The sequence below is a fragment of the Psammomys obesus genome, unplaced genomic scaffold (genome assembly GCF_907164565.1).
Source record: "Psammomys obesus unplaced genomic scaffold, mPsaObe1.curated_primary_1811, whole genome shotgun sequence".
Classification (NCBI taxonomy): Eukaryota; Metazoa; Chordata; class Mammalia; order Rodentia; family Muridae; genus Psammomys; species Psammomys obesus.
In genome coordinates, this window is record NW_026596085.1 from 3,038,450 (window position 1) to 3,055,179 (window position 16,730).

At 40.9% G+C, this 16,730-nt stretch overlaps 1 protein-coding gene and 1 long non-coding RNA gene across 4 annotated transcripts in view; one reads left to right on the forward strand and one right to left on the reverse strand.

Moving 5' to 3' along the window:
• Positions 1 to 2,699: 2,699 nt before the first annotated feature.
• Positions 2,700 to 4,429, reverse strand: LOC129691086 (uncharacterized). Its single transcript, XR_008722409.1, has 3 exons — positions 4,310 to 4,429; positions 3,408 to 3,498; positions 2,700 to 2,816 (listed from the first exon to the last, which is right to left on the reverse strand). It is a non-coding gene; the product is annotated as an uncharacterized LOC129691086 (long non-coding RNA).
• A 110-nt stretch (positions 4,430 to 4,539) lies between these two features.
• Positions 4,540 to 16,730, forward strand: part of Senp1 (SUMO specific peptidase 1) — a 51,104-nt gene continuing 38,913 nt past the window's right edge. Inside the window, exons 1-4 of one of the 3 annotated variants that reach the window (XM_055627081.1) lie at positions 4,540 to 4,594; positions 10,436 to 10,483; positions 12,219 to 12,343; positions 14,187 to 14,271. In XM_055627081.1, the coding sequence (XP_055483056.1) occupies positions 10,480 to 10,483; positions 12,219 to 12,343; positions 14,187 to 14,271 (214 nt within the window). In that variant the 5' untranslated portion in view covers positions 4,540 to 4,594; positions 10,436 to 10,479. Of the gene's footprint in view, positions 4,595 to 4,636; positions 9,772 to 10,435; positions 10,484 to 12,218; positions 12,344 to 14,186; positions 14,272 to 16,730 lie in introns of those variants that run through there. The other 2 variants (XM_055627078.1, XM_055627080.1) reach the window with 2 other exon arrangements.

Consider the following 16,730-nt stretch of genomic DNA (forward strand, 5'->3'; position numbering starts at 1 on the left):
GATAGATAGATAGATAGATAGATAGATAGATAGATAGATAGATAGATAGATAGATAGATAAAAGAATAAAATAGAAGGAAAGATGGTAGCAATCAAGAAAGAATGCGTGGAGGCCCCACCAAGGCCGCAAGATACTTGATATCCGTTCTCAGAGGAAAGCTGGAAAGGTTAGGAGTGACTCTTACTTGAGGCCTCGATGTTCAAAACAGAAACTGAATATCATAAGTTTGTTCATGGGAGAATGGGAAGTGCAAACCACAAAAACAGTCCAAGTTAGCCATCAGAGCAACTGGGATCTGAGCTGAGTGTAAGGTATAGAGCAAATGAGAATGGGAAAAGTGGGGAAGACACGGGCAATTAAGAAACAACCTAACATATTCAATGGTAGAATAAGTTGCTGGTTGCCCAGCTGCTAACTGTGCATGGGCAAAGCAACACCCACGGTTGTCAAATAGGTACCCCAGCTATTTGAAAAGATAACATTCTTGAATGTAAACCATTTTCTCATGAGTTTGGACATACGAGGTATACCAAGAAAATCACATTAAGTTTGAGACCATGTGGGATAATGGCCCCTGCCTCCATGCCAGCCCTATCCAGAGAGCTTAAGCTCTCACCTGGCACCACCCAGCTCTGCATCTCTATGGGATCTTTAGAAATTCAACATTTGAACCAGCATCACCCATCTTTCAACTTACATGTAGTCTCATATATTGCCTCTCCTTGAATGTCAGCTCCGAAGGAATGGCAACCATCTAGTTCATTTTCTCTCTTACTGAATCCAATACCATGAGCTCGGATTTCTCAAGGGTATGGAAAATATTATCTATTGCATAGGTCCTGGAACACTTAACTCAACTGTTAACTCCAAGTTAAGATTTTATTTTACTTTTATGTGTGTGGGGGCTTTGCCTTCACGTATGTGTGCACCATGTGCATGCCACGCCCACGGAGGCCAGAAGAGGGTGACAGATCCCTAGCAGACTGTTGTTACAGGCTGGTGAGCTACCATGTGGATGCTGGGAATCAACCCAGGATCCTCTAGAAGAGCAGCCAGTGTTTTTATCTCATGAGCCATCTCTCTAGAATCCAATTTTTTACTTCCTGAGGAAAACTTTTAAGCCCTGAATTCCTTCTGGAAATACATGGAAGCTGAGCTAAGTAACTTTAAGACACTTCTGAATTGTAACTATCAGGATAATGATATATATATATATATCGCTCTATCTACAAACTTACACATACATATATACATGTATGGGAGGAGTCAGTCTTGATTAGCACAAATGCCATGATGAAATGAATTATTTTGTACTGTAGCTTAAAAAACGTAATTTAAATCTTCTTGATTGGCAGGTTGATTGGGTTGGTATGCATACTGGCAATTAGCAAACCCTAGCTCTGGATACGTCTGTGAGAAGACTTGCAGGAGAGTTAACTAAGAAAGGAAAGCTTGTCCTGCGTGTTACTGGCACCATTAAATAGGCCAGGGTCCCAGGAAGAATAATGGGAGAATAGATGGAGGGAGCTCAGAGGCTTCTCTTCCAACCTCCAGTCACCCTGATGGGAACTGCTCTTCCCATGTGCCCTCCCCAGGAGGATGGACTAAAGCTTCAAACAGAAATAATCTTCCTTTCCTTAAGTTATTTGGTGAGAGTATTTTGTCATGGGAATGGAACAATGCCACGTTTTATAACTTACCATTTCTAATGTGTCACTGCACACAGAAAGTAGTTTTCAGTGAACTGCCTCCAATATAGATGTGTGTAAGTTGAGAAGGAACATATAGATGCGTTTCTAACATTTAATATAAAGTATTGGTGTGGTGAACCTTTAATAAAATATACAAGAGAAGCCTGTTATTCAATTTTTCTTGGGGTAAATTTTATAGTCTCTGGAATCATTTTGTAACATAATAATAACTCTTTAATTTAACCCATTAGTGAAGCTTCACATTTTTTTTCATATATCAGGTTTACTCACAATAAGGGAGCCAGATTAAAAAGCTTAGAGTAACAAGGGAGGCAAATGACTTAGCATCACTATGGCTTGGAAATAATGTGAGTGTGTCTCTGCATTTCATGTGTTGAAAACATGGTATTCAGTGCAGCAATGTTAGGAACAGGTGAAACCTTGAGAGTGGGGTCTGGGGGGAGGTAGTCAGGTTATTGGAGTTGCCGACCTGGAGGAAGTTAGTGAGGTCTCTGTGGATGTCCGTTAGTTCTTGCGAAGGAAGGCTGTTAAAAAGCAGACAAACTGCGCACTCTTCACCATCTGGCTTTCTGATTCACCATGTGACCTCTCCTTTCTATGATGTGGCTCAACTAAGGGGATCCTCAGCAAGGGCCAAACAAAAGGAGCTGCCCACTCTTGGGCTTCTAGTTTCCTAAACTGTGAATAAAATATCTTTGTCTTACACACTACTCAGCACTGGGTATATTGTTACAGCAACAGAAAAAAAAAAAAAAAACAAATACAAATATTGAATAGATGAGATTGAGCACTGTTTATACAAAGAACTTTTCTTCTTTCTACAGTTTCTTTCTCTTCCCCTCTGTCTGTCCATCCACACTTTGTCCCTGTGTCTTAAATTTAAACTTTGGCCGACTGTGACTCATAATGCTATGACTAAACTTTTTCCTTTCCAGTACCTCTTTTCACCCCCATTCCCATTGTTTAGCCCCATGCCTCACCAGTTTTAAGAACAGGGATATGTCCCACGATGTTTGGATCATCCACAGTTTCTATTTCCTTCAAGAGATCTGCCTTTGGTTGAAGCTTTGGTATGATCATGCTGGAAGTTGATGCTTCCTCAGCTGAGAAGCAATGGCTATAGGTCACCCTCAGGGTAGTATTCGGGGAGGGAATGCTCCTTACACTTTTAGTTTCCCTAAGAGGCTTAGCTATTCAAAACTTCCTTTTCATAAATATGGTGAAGAGACAGAAGAGAAGTGATGATTTTTCTCAATAACTAGTATACTACCTCCAAAGAGTCTATCCCCTTGATAACAACAGAGGCAGAGCAGAACTTGTTACCACTGATTAGAGAAGAGAAGACCAGCTTCGTCTGGATCTTGACTTACGGTTGGGCATGCCTACTGCAGTAACAACGACTCCCACAAGTGAGCCCAGCTAGATTAAACCAATCTAAATTAAATAGAAATCAACACCCATCCCGTGCTCCATAAATCTTTTTCTCCCTCAGCAATCAAGTCTTCCGTATCTGCCTGGGATAAAGATAGCATCTCTCCAATGCTTGTACAAAGAAAAGACACAACACAGTGACAAATATTTTTCAGACTAGGAATAGAAATAAGCAGTTAAGTTGACCCCTTCAGTCTACAATTATAGGAGCTCTCATCCTGTATGCTCCTAGAGAACACACCCTTTGTAACAATCAATGGTACCTGTGTGCTGAGTGGTCCTGACTACTCGGCCAGCCTGAATCACACACATGAAAATTTTCAGACGAAATTCGTCTTTACGCATGGCTATTTCCTAGAAATAAAGAGTTTAATCCAGATAAATAGTTCTGTAGAATAATTAAAGTGTCAAAGGTTGACATGGTCTAGGTATTCTTAATACTGTTGGGTTTTAGGACTTGGCCATATAAAAATATCAGCCAAGAAAGTGATATAAATATTCTACTCATATATACAGCAAGCCAGGCTCCCCTGAACAAGGAAGTTCAGGTTCTTATGCTGAGAGGAAGGAAAAGGCTGGTAGCTTTCGGAGGCTTTCCCTCCTTCAAGACTGAATTCAGACATGCAGTCAACCGGGTCTGTAATACCCAGAGGTGAAACATCTCTCCAATGCTTCTAAGTAGGGTCTGGGCCAGAGGCTTACTAAATTAAGAAGCTTGGTAAATAATTTGAATGAACAAACAAAATTTCCCCCATATTCTCTCTTTAAAAATCTGGCATAGATTACATGTGTGAGCACCATAAAAGATTATTATTTTAAATTCCTCCAGTTTTGTATGGTTCTGCGTGTTAACAGTCAAAGCTAAGTTGTTCCCAAAGTTTCTCTTCCCAGTCTCTGGTCTCTCCCCTAGCCCCACTTCCTGTGATCAGTCAAGCGTGCCAAGATGCACACTAATTTTCAGAAGATACAGTTTGAAATCGAGTCCTCAATTGTCAGGGAAGGCACAGGTTTCCAAACATCTAAGGCCACAGCGAAAAGCTGCCATGGAAACCTGAGCTTAAAGAAAAAAAAGAAAAGAAAGAAAAAAAAAAATCAAGGAACGGAACCAGAAGACAGTGGGTACGGAAGCCGAGGGACAGAGAAAAGCAAAGGACGGCGGACGCACTAACAGTACTCCAAGAGTGAGGAGAAAAAGCCCAGTCTGACAAAGTGACAGGGAGGTTAAGACGAGAGGCAAACGCTCCCTTAGCTTCTCAGGCCTCGCCACTTCGCGCAGGCGTTCCGCAAGTCTGTAACTCTGCTCTTTGACCTCTTGCCCCACCCCTTTTCCTCCTCGGCGCCCGCCAAGTCTTCCGGTACTGTAAAGACGGTTCCGGTTCACGGAGGTTCCCGGGCTTTACGGTCCGCGCCCGGCCGGAAACCCCTTTGCCGAGCAGCCGGTTCCGGTTCGGTGAGTGGCGGCGGGAAACTGGGGGAGGGGTGAGGATGGAGGGAGACTGGGCCGGGAGGCTGTGTCGGACCGGGCCGGCTCGCCTCCTCCGGGCCGAACCGAAGGGAAGACCGCGGTGGGGACAGTGCTGTTTCTTCCGCCCCGCCCCCTGGGACCACCTCCACTCCCCCCTGCTGTCCGGTGGCGGCTGTCTAACCCGGGGCTGGTAGTTGGGCTTCCTGAGGCCGTCCCTTCAGGCGTCTGTCTCCTGACCCACGGAGAAGCCATCTCCTTGCGGTCACGGCAGGCCCTTCTCAGCGCCCAGCTCTACTTTCCCAAAGAGAAAAAGGCCAGTTGGGATTCCGTGAGTTTCCCGCCAGAGCAGGGTCCTTTGGAGGGAGAGCTCGGTTCGCCAAGGAAGTTGAGCTTTCAATCCCACCTGCTTCACCTCTTGTCTTCCTTGAGACCTGAGTGATACTTCTTGGCTACTTCTGTGCCCCGCGTCCACAAACCTCCAACTCTTTTACCCTGTGCTATTTCCCTGAGATGTGATATCGCTGGTGCCACCACCAGAGAGAAACGTCTGGACCCTTCTGCACAGGTTATGAAAACCCCCTTAACTGCCACAGTTTTCTTACCTGGCTCATCGCCTCTTGGTAATTGCCTTGAACCTTTTCTTCGTGTACCCTAACGTGATCTTTCTGGATATGTGCTGGGTTTCCCTTGTCCTGAGCTTGGTGATTTCTGTTTTATCAGTACCTCTACAGTTTTTCTCTTATCTTGTTGGCACTAACTCGCTCTTTTATCGCGTTTAAGTCACACTTGTTAAAATTATTTAATTCATGTGGCGTACTTGCTGTGTTTGGAGTGGTGGTGATTCTTGTAAAAATTTGTATAGTCCTTTTATAGGCTATCAACTATTTGACTTAGGGGTTTTCGCTGTAATCGGAAATTCTGGATGAAGTGGACATGTGTAGATATTCCTCGTAGAGATAATTTTTATTCAGGACCCTCAGTGACATGTGGATTACTGCCTTTGAGGCTACAGTGACACCTTAATAAATGACTTTAACCTTGCAATTAAATTTCCTGTCCCTCAGTCCCTTTTAAAGAGCTTCATTCATTTTTCCTGGTTTCAGTTAATTATCCGAACTGGTGAATATCTTCTCATACATCTGATCAATTAAATCTAGAGAGGGAATGAATGAGTGTACAGACAGGCTCTGCCACTTGTGGCTAGGTGATGTAATTTTTATTCTTTCCCCAACTGCTCTTGCTCCTACCAGTTGTACCAGTTTTGCTGGATCTGTGAATAGATCTGGCTTGCTCTTCTAGCCTAAGAACTTATAAAAGGCAAAGCCTAGGTCTGCTTATTTTTGTATCCCACTTATTATGTATATACACTTAGTATAATAAATGTATGTATGAAGGAAGTTAAATACTGTTTGAAACATGAAAGTACTGTGCTGGGCGGCCTGAACGATGATGATGTAGTATAAACTATAACATATGCAGAATTGTTTTCCAGAACTCAGAGTAGGGTTATTACATGATCATTTCCATATCGTGGTTCTGGATACAGCTGACTATACAGTTCTGTAGACTTATAGTAACCTCATCATTGTTCTAAACATTAATTTTTGTAATCATCTCTTCCAAAGTGTACAGACATACAAATGATTTACCACTTTAGATTTTGTTGCAGTCAGGACTTCATCTTTTCTCTCCCAGATTTCCCCTTCACTTGTGTTCAGCTACTAACTTGATTCACATTAGTGTCTAGGTGCTTATTAATATTCCTTCTGTAAATTAAGTTAACACTGTGTACTAGGGATGAATTATTAGAATGATTTTTTTTCTTTTCTGAGACAGTTTCTCTGTGTAACCTTGGCTGTCCTGGAACTCACTCTGTAGACCAGGCTAGCCTTGAACTCACAAGAAATCTTCCTTGCCTCTGCCACTCAAGTCCTGGGGCCAAAGGTGTGTGACACCATCTCTACCCAGCAAGAAAGAAATTCTTTCTTTCTTTTTTCTTTTTGTGGCAGGGTTCTCTGAGTAACAGTCCTAGCTGTTCTCGACTCACTTTGTAAACCAAACCAAGCTGATTTTGAACTCACAGGGATCTGCCTGTTACTGCCTTTTGAATGCTGGACTTAAAGGTGTGCACCATTATGCCCTTTGAAAGATTTTCTTAAAAGAAAAAAAAAATTGTCATCATTGCTAGAATTTGATGGCATCTAAGGACTTCGTATAGAATCTTGATTTGTTGTTTTTGATGTTGTGGTTTGTTTTTTAAATCTCTTCTTGCATCATTGCTAAAGAAGGTACTAGACACATACCAAAGAAGCAGGATGTATTGGCATTAAGGTATAAATATGGAGCTTTAATCATCTAAAAATGTATGAGCTAGGGTAGATAACCCAAAGCTAGTTGGAAGTTATTTTTCAGTTGCCTGGGTGAATCTTTGGACAATGGTGTTCGAGGGATGTGAAGCTGTGTTTGGGAAGTGCACTTCCTGAGAGATTCTTGGGTCCTTCCTTTTACCCATCTATGTGATTTTATGCAAGTCATTTAACTTTTTGAATTAACTGAATTTCTAGCTTGTTTTCCCCTTTCACATCTCTAAAATGAAAAAGAAATTAAGTGGGATTATTCTACTGGATACTGATTTTTTTTTTTTTTTTTTTTTTGAGAGAGAGAGATACTTGCTATATAATCCAGAGTGGCCTTAAACTCAGAATATTTCTACCTCCCAGGTTGTACTAGACTTTTAAGTTGGCATTTTCCTTTTTTAAAAAGGTGGGCTAATAACAATTAGAAAGTGACTTTGGTTGCTAGGATATTTTCCCCCGCTGTAATCTGGACCCTAAAGGATTCTACGCTAGGGCAGGAGGAGTAGCTCAGTGGTTAAGAACTGTGATTTCTCTTCCAGAGGACCCAGGTTTAGCTCCCTCCATCCACATCTCACACCCATCTGTAGCTCCAGTTCCAGGGGATCTGATGCCCTCTTTTCACCTCTACAAACACTGGACATTCACATGGTGCACAGATACACATTCAGGCAAAATACACATACACATACATACACATGAAGTAAAATAAAGAAATATTGAAAAAAATAAAGAATTCTACCCTATTAAAGAAAGGGAAAGAAGAGCCTAGAGAAATTCTAGATAGAAGCCAGTTGCCAAATTAGCATTTAGAAATGTATTTGAAACCTAAACCCTTTGTGGGTCTTTCCTGGCAGCCTGAATACTCTGCTCACTCAAGCAGCATTCCTTCTGGTGTACTCTGTTATTGTGCCAATTGAGAATGCCTGTTGACATCACATAGTTTCCTGAATACTTTGAGGACTCAAGATGGCCGTGGATTTGATAATCAAGTACTCAGTCTCCTTAAACTATGGCGTTAAAGCAGGTGTTTTCCAAGCAGTTAGGGTTTTAACAACCCCCAACCCTTTTCTGGGGGAATATACTATCTGTAATTTCACTTTCTCCAGTTTTGGTTGCAGTCAGCTATATTTAGAAAATAAATGGAAAGTTCTATATTTTGAGACAGATGACAGTCTTACGAATACACGCACACAGGTGTGTCTCACTATATAGCTGTAGATGGCATAGAACTCACTATGTAGACCAGGCTGGCCTCTAACTCACAACAATCTATCTACTTCTGCCTCCCAAATCATTCTGTTTTTATTACTGTTGTTAATCTCTTGTTCTAATTCATGAGTTAGACTTTCTTAGATATATATGTACAGGAAATGTATATGTGTCAATATAATTCAGTACCACATGTTTCAGACATACTGGAAGCCTTGGAACATATCTCCTGTGTGAGGGGGACTTATATATAGATGAAAGGAGCTTTGGTTTAAGCAGGTTTGGTTTGGTTTGGTTCAGTTGCTTGGTTTGGCACTAAGGATTGCGTAACGGACCTTGTACATACTATGCCAGGATTTTCCAACCCCCTTTTCAGCAGTTTGGTGGATAATAGTGGGGAGTAGGGGGTACCTTGTACAACTGAAAGTATTCTTTGATTGTATTCAGTAAATTTTGTAGAGGAATTTTAATCCAGCAACATGTCTGCTCTGGCAAGGGATCACATCCAAAGACCTAAGTCAGTCTGATCTGGCTGGAATCCAGGCATACCCTTAATATACACACTTAATCCCTCTTACTGGAATACAGACATGCCTTTAGTACACATTTTTAATCCCAAACAATAACATAATTGAGGGACAGACAAAGTTACAAATCAGAGAAAGATTTGACAGAATGTGTCAGTGATAGGATAGCTTAACTCTCATGAGAACAGATAGGAAGGAGAAGCCACTTAAGAGCAGTGCAGACAGAAAGAACATGTTTCATGGAGACAATACAATAGAGTTGAGGAGTGCAGTACAGTTTGGTGCAGCTGAGTTTGTGGAATTCAGAGGCAGTTTTTCCTATGCCTGTTCTGGCTCCCAAATAATGGCATGGAGACTTATTACATTTATTAATAACCTTTAAGCACTATAGCTGGGCAGATACTGAACTATTCTAACCTGTCTGTGTTGCCCTGACCTGCTTCCCAGCCATGTGCCCCATTACCTGCCATCTTAATCTTGTCCTGGGTGCTCCTGTTCCGTCTTTTTCTTCATAGCCTCCTTCCCATGCTGATCTTCCCCCTCTCTCCCACCCTCTACCTGGGACCCTCCACATGGGATCGCAAGTCCTGCCTCAACTCTCCTGCCCAGTTATCAGCTGTTCAGCTCTTTATTAACCAATCAGACGTGATGGAGAACACTTTTTTTTTTCCCCCAAGACAGGATTTCTCTGTGTACTGTGTAGCCTTGGCCTGGACTTACTTTGTAGACCAGGTTGGCCTTGAACTCACAGAGATTCCCCTTGCCTCTGCCTTCCCAAGTGGTGGGATTGCAGGCATATACCACCACCAAGGCTGCCTTGCATGGAAAGCATTTTTTACACAACGTAAAGCAGAAGATGCTTCAGTAATGACAGTGCTCATGTTCGACTGCAACCAGGCCTCTGGGCACAGAGATCAGCATCTGAGCACACAGCACAAACCATCCCCCAACAGAGCAAGTCAGTGAAAAATGGAGAGAAGCCAGCTTGAATCATCAGCTTCAAGAGGAGTTCTGAACCAGAACAACTGAGTTTAACCAGCCAGCCAGAGTTCAGAAAGAACTAGAAAGGGTGAGCTTATTCAGCAGTAAGTCTTGGAAGCTGAAAACATTCTAGGCTTAGGTTAGTAGTCAGAGGCTGGAAGCTAAAGCCTTCAAGGTCTGTGTATGGAGAAGATTAGATTGTACAGAGGTAGAAGCTTCCAGGCCTAGGCCTAGGGATATTTAGATAGAAATGGTCTGGGCTCAACCCAGCCATGTATTCGTAAAGCTTAGTTAGGCCTCTCGTGTGATCCCCTCTTCTGAGGAAATAAAAATAATATTTACAAAATTTGTGTCATTTTGTTTGTCCACTGAATAAGATTTATGGATGAGGTAATAGAAAAGCAGTGGACTGGGAAGAGTTTCTAGTTGTGATTTTATGCAGTCGCTAACTGATTTTATGTACATGATTCAGTCTGCTGAGGGCTGGCTCATTGGACTTGGTTCTTGCTTTGATGAGCTGTGATTCTCTAAGTTATCTGGAGTTGCTGTTTAGTACAGTGTAGTTTGCAGCAATGTTTGGAAGTCCTCAGACCAATTTTATTTATTTTACTCCTTTTTTCAACATATCAATAGCTTTCACCATTTATCTCCACTAAGGACATAAATTTCACTTTGGTGCAAGTGCCTGTTATATAATATTTGGACTAGATGCTTCAATGTGTAATCTTTTTGTTTTGTGTCTTCTTTTATAGGATTTTGTATCTTTGCTAAAGCCAGTGATGTGAAAAGACCTGAAATGGGTAAGACTAAAGCAGCCTCTCTGTCCTTTTACTTAACTGATTTGTTAAGCTCGAGAGAAAGAATGAGTTTTCCCAATATTTGTACTGTTTGTGTCTTTGGGCATAGTAATAATATTACAAGATCCTAGTCCTGTTTTTCTTTGGTTAGTGCATTGTTTACAAAATAATTGAAGATCATTTTCTTATTGATCGTATTAAAAAGAACGAATGCACACCAGCAGTGTTTGTTCTGTTTGCGGCATACCTTTTGTAAGCACTTAATACACATGTAGTCATTTCATCGCTTCAGCCGTCTCACAAGGGTACCTAACAGCATGCACAAAACATACATGATTGTACCAACAAGGAAAGTGACATACAGGTTAAAAAAAACCTGTTTGGAGTCACAGACTCTATCCAGCAGAGTTCGAGGCCCGACTCTGTAGGACTGTGCTGCACTGCCTCCTGTAGGGCAAACAGAGTAAGGTAAATGTTTTATTTCATGCAGCTAGTGATAAAGAAACTTTGCAATTGGAACATTTCCACTGCTTCATTTACAGTTATTTTATATCTGTAAAGGAGCTCAATATAGAGACAGGAAAGCAACCAACTTAGAATACATCAAAATGGCTGAAACAGGAAGATATTACAGCATCTATGGCTCTTTTAAATTCACTTTAGCCTTTTCTTCTTACATTTTTGTCCTTCTCACCACTGTGCATTCTCTCCCTTAGTCTACTCTCCCCCTGCCACTCATTTGTTTCCATTTTCTCAAAGCTGTTACCAGTGTAACTCACATGAGTTATCTTGACTCTCATTTGTTCCTGTTTTAGCTCTTTTATGGTAAAAATGTTTCAAAAGTAAGACCCTGCTATAGTGATTGAGATGACACTAAGGGATACAAATAAATTCTTTTTTACAGAAAAACTCAGCCGGATTGAGGGTTGTTTTTGTTTGTTGTTTGTTTTATAGTGGTTGGTATTTGGGGGAAGTTGCATACACATGTATGGGCATGCCCAAAAAGGGTTGGTAATGTCCTGTCTGCCTTACTCCTTTAGACAGGGACTTTTCACCGGATTGGAAGCTTACTGTGCTTGCCTTGTTAGCCGGCTGGCCAGCAAACTCCCAGGATCTGTTTCTTCCCCTACAGTGCTGGGATAACAGGCAAACACAGCCATGTCCAGCTTTTTACATGGGTGCTGGGGATTCAGACTGAGGTTCTCACACATGTACAGCACTGCTACCCACTGAGTTCTCGCCCCAACTCCTGGCTAAACATTAAAGCACCTTTTTGAGTTAAGATAGGAAACAAACTAATAGGAACAGTGTTTTTCCATGTGACATGGACTCCCACCTCCCCTTATGCTGACCACAGACTCAGAGTCAGCTAGTCAGAATTCTGCCTTTGCGTTTCAAGCAGCTGCCTCGTGTAGAGCCTTTTTATCCGATGTCCTTTTTTAAATATTAAATTTCTTATACTTAAAACATTGTAAGTTTTCTTTGGGGGAAATTTCATTATTTTAAAAAACTATAAGTCAGGGTGTGTTTTTTATTCTTGTGTAGGTTTGAGCTACTTATTAGATGATGATCTCAAGTCAGTTCTAAATGGACCAGTGTCTTCACATGCTGTGAAGGAGGGATTTACTTGTCTACATAATTATTCTTTGAGAATAATTTTTTAGGTGAACAGATTGTTTCACAGGAAGATGTTGTTGGAGGATGATGTAACTTGACCCAATCTGGATCCCTTCCCTAGATGACACTGCTGATGGGGTGAAGATGGATGCTGGAGAAGTGACCTTAGTGAACCACAACTCCGCTTTCAAAGCCCACCTCCTGCCACAGGCAGGTTTTCCGAAGAACCAGCTTTCCGAACAGCAGGTTAGAAGAATGCTTTTCCTTTGCTTAACTAATTATTTTGCTGATTATAAATATTCATCTGATACAGTTTGAAAGCCACACTAACAACTTGAAGCATGTGAACTTTTTACAGTCAATAATTTTAGTGTTGGCCGGACGCAGTGGTGCATGCCTGTAGTCCTAACACTCCGAAGGCAGAGGCAGCCGGATCTCTCTGAGTTTGAGGCCAGCCTGGTTTACAGAGTGAGTCCAGGACAACCAAGGCTTCACAAGGAAACCCTGTCTCAAAAAAACAAAATATTTAATTATTATTATTATTATTATCAATTATTATTTTAGTGTTGGATTTCTGCTTGGTTTAAGAAAGTTAAGACAACATGATATATGAATTAGGAATAAATTTGTTTGTTTATTTGTTTTTTGAGACATGGTTTTTCTGTGTAGCCCTGAGTGTCCTGGAGTTCACTCTACATCAGGCTGGCCTCAAACTCAGAGATCTGCCGGCTGCTGCTTCCAGAGTGCTGGAATTCAACATGTGCTGCCACTAGCTGCAAGAATAATGTTTTTTAGAAAGCTCTTCAGTGTTCCTCTGATTATTAAACTGTTGACACATAGATTTTTGTCCTTCTAAACTAGGTCTTAAAATTACTCAGCATAGCTTGGGGGAGAGGGATGCATGCACCACCATCCAGAGTGTAGTCTCTGACATAACTCAGAAGGTTTCAAGGTCTGGCCCAGTGTACAGCATGTGCATTACCTAGGAGCCTGGCTAAGATGCAGATTCTGAGCATCCACCACTGAAACTGAAGCCACATTTTAAAAGCATCCCTAACTGACCATGCCATCAGAGTAACAGGAATGCTGCTGAAAAAGCTGTCTTGGGCCAGAGAGATGGCTCAATACATAAAGACACTTTCTGCCAAGCCTGATGACCTTGGTTTGATGCCTGAGACCCACATAGTGGAAGGAGAGAACGGACTCCTTCAGGTTGTCCTCTGACCTCTTCACTTATGTCACTGGATGTACAATAAATAAATGTAATTTTTCTTTTCCAGACCTGAGGACCGAACCCACGACTTTGCACTTGCTAGGCAAGTGCTCTACTACTGAGCTAAATCCCCAACCCCAATAAATGTAATTTTTAAAAGTAAAACAAAGAAAGTAGTCCTGCTCAGCAGGGAAGCCATTAGTAATATGAACGACGTAATTTGTTGCTGTATGAATCTACTTAAGCGTAGCAGGTTGGGCCATGGTCATATCGGTGTTGCATATGTGCTTATGTTTTGTACTTGTACTAAGACTGCAGCAGCAATCCTGATGAGAATTACTCTGTAAAGTCTTCAAAAGAAGCAAAACCAAGTTGATTTTCTTAGCTTCTGAAACATAACTTATTTTCTGATAGAATATAGTAAATGCAAGTATACCATCCAATGAATATTCTTTTTTTTAAATTTATTTTTATTTTGTGTACATTGGTGTTTTGTCTGCATGTGTGAAGGGGTCAGATCCCCTGGAACAGGAGTTATAGACAGTTGTGAGCTGCCATGTGGGTGCTGGGAATTGAACCTGGGTCCTTTGGAAGAGCAGAAAGTGCTCTTAACTGCTGAGCCATCTCTCCAGCCCTCAGTGAACTTCTTTAAGTGGTGGGGCAGATAATTACCATCTTTCCCCTTAAATATGAATAATTTTATCAAATAGTCTCTTTCTTATTAGTATATAGCTTGTTTATAATATAATAGATAAATGCACATTATGAGTTGCAACTTTTATCATAGTCCTGTTTAGTGATATTTTTCTTAATATAAACTTTTATTCTCTTTAATTGTCAAAAATCTGATTGAATAAAACAATCTTCTGTTTTCAGATCTTGCCCTTCAGGCAGGGGACTTCAGACAGACCTTTCACGTGTTCTACAAGAAGTGCAGCTTATAATCCAGATTATTACTCAGGTATGGGTCATTACTTGTATTCAAGTCACTGCATGCCCTTCATGTTTCTTCATAACAAAATATTTTGTGTTTACCATCTCTAAAAGTGAAACCATTATCAGGTTTTGGGACATGGCTCAGTGGTAGAGCACTTACAAAGCGTCCTGGGTTTCCTTCCTAATACTGTCAAAAAAATAAATAAAATAAAAACATTGTCAAAACCAACATGGCATTTTACTTATATGTATATATTTGGTTGCTGTAGTAGTTTGGATTTAATGCCAATCAAATACTAACTTTTGAGTGGGAAAATATTTTTGGAATCTGTTTTCCTTGACTACCATTTCGTTACAGAAAATAATAATGCTTTGTTTTGTTTTTGTTTTGCTATGTGCATGTAATACAAAGGGTATTTGTTTTGTATGGATTTAAACCACACAGCTAACTTATCTCTGTTCTTGAAACAATTAAACCTGAAACTTTCTTTCTGTTAAAGTTTGTTCCTCCTTTAGGGCAGGAAGTGTTAACTACATGTTTCTGTCCAGCACCTGCCACAGCCATATGCTTGTGTATTCAAGGACTTTGCTGTTCAACCTGTGATCCGTGTTAGAAGTTAGCGTTCTCTGACTCCTGTCCCTGGCCAGCTGGCTTCCTTATCTGATCCCCTTCCTAAGGTCTAGACTTCTGACAGTATTCTGCCTCTGACTTGGAAAACTAAGAATTTTGTCCATTAGTCTCTGAGCCCTGTGACTCAGGAAGGTGACAGTGGTCTTTCCTGGTCATTTTACACTGCATTACTTAAAATCTCATTCTACCACAGATATGGGAATAATAGGAATACCATAGAGTCTGCCTACATGAGGTTTTTGTTTTTTGTTTCTTTTTTGGTAAGGATAAGCTTATGATATATAAGAAATAAATATGCACATAATAATTATTATTATTTGGCTTCCTCTGGATTCTTTGTCAGAAAGATGAGATCTCCTCCCCTAAGAAGACATTAGTATGATGTTCTTTTAGACTTATATTTAAGTGTTCATTTTTTTAGGTGGGTGGTACTATATACCCTGGGTGCTAGATTTCCTCTCAAGATGGACAGTGACCTCCACATAGTATGTGTCAGTAATTTCAGTGAAAAAAAAGCAACTGAGAAAGTAACTCTTGAAAAGGAAGGAGGACTCTGGCTAAAATGCTCAATCCCCATTCAGAAAGACAAAGAGGATGGACATCAGAAGAAGGAGAAAACAGGGAACAGGACAGGAACCTCCCACAGAGGGCCCCTGAAAGGCTCTACCCTGCAGGGTATCAAAGCAGATGCTGAGACTTATGGCCAACCTTTGGGCAGAGTACAGGAACCTTTTAAAAGAAGTGGGAAATAGTAAGACCTGGAGGGGAAAGGAGCTCCACAAGGAGAGCAACAAAACCAAAAAAATCTGGGCACAGGAGTCTTAGAATTTCTAAGACTGATACTCCAACCAAGGACCATGCATGGAGATAACCTAGAACCCCTGCACAGATGTAGCCCATGGCAGTTTAGTGTCCAAGTAGGTTCCATAGTAATGGGAAGAGGGACTGTATCTGACATGAACTGATTGGCCTGCTCTTTGATCACCTCCCCCTGAGGGGGGAGCAGCCTTACCAGGCCACAGTAGAGGACAATGCAGCCACTTTTGATGAGAACTGATGGACTAAGATCAGAAAGAAGGAGAGGAGCAGCCTTACCAGGACACAGGAAGATGATGCAACCACTCCTGATGAGACCTGATAGACTAGGATCAGAAGGAAGGGGAGAAGACCTATCAGTGGACTGGGGGAGGGGCATGGGTGAAGAAGGGGGAGGGGAGGAGGGAGGGAGCTACAGAGGGGATACAAAGTGAATAAATTGTAACTAATAAAAAATAAATTAAAAAAAAAAAGAAAAGGCCTTTGGTGAGCAAAGAAATGTGATGTGACAGTTTATTAGTAATCCTATAGAAAAGATGATTAAGTAGTTAGTGAAATCAGATTATTAATATTTCCATTTGATTTGTGCAGTGTTTGCTTGTTATTTCATATGCCAGTTTACCATTGGATAGAATCATCCCATTGGGTTTCAAATAATTGCTTCAAAATCAACAGTTGTGTAGAAAATTCGACTTAAACCCCTTAACTAAAAACCAATTACTTAACTCCATTCTCTTTGGCCTCTTCTGATTTGTATCCCTGTATATATTCATGGTACACTTTCTATGATTTGACACATAAAATCCTTATAACCCAAAGTTTGTTTTCTGTCAGTTCACAAATTCTTCCTCGTATTTATTGTTTTCTGTCAAATTTTAACTTGTGCACTGTTACGCACAGCTGTAATCCCTTATGTGCAGTTTCAAACTCCAAAAGAGCTCTAAAAAACTTCTTTTAGATTTGACATTAAAACCTACATGAAGTAACATGGAGTTTTAGTTTTGATTTCACTTACTTCTGTAAATATAAGTACCTAC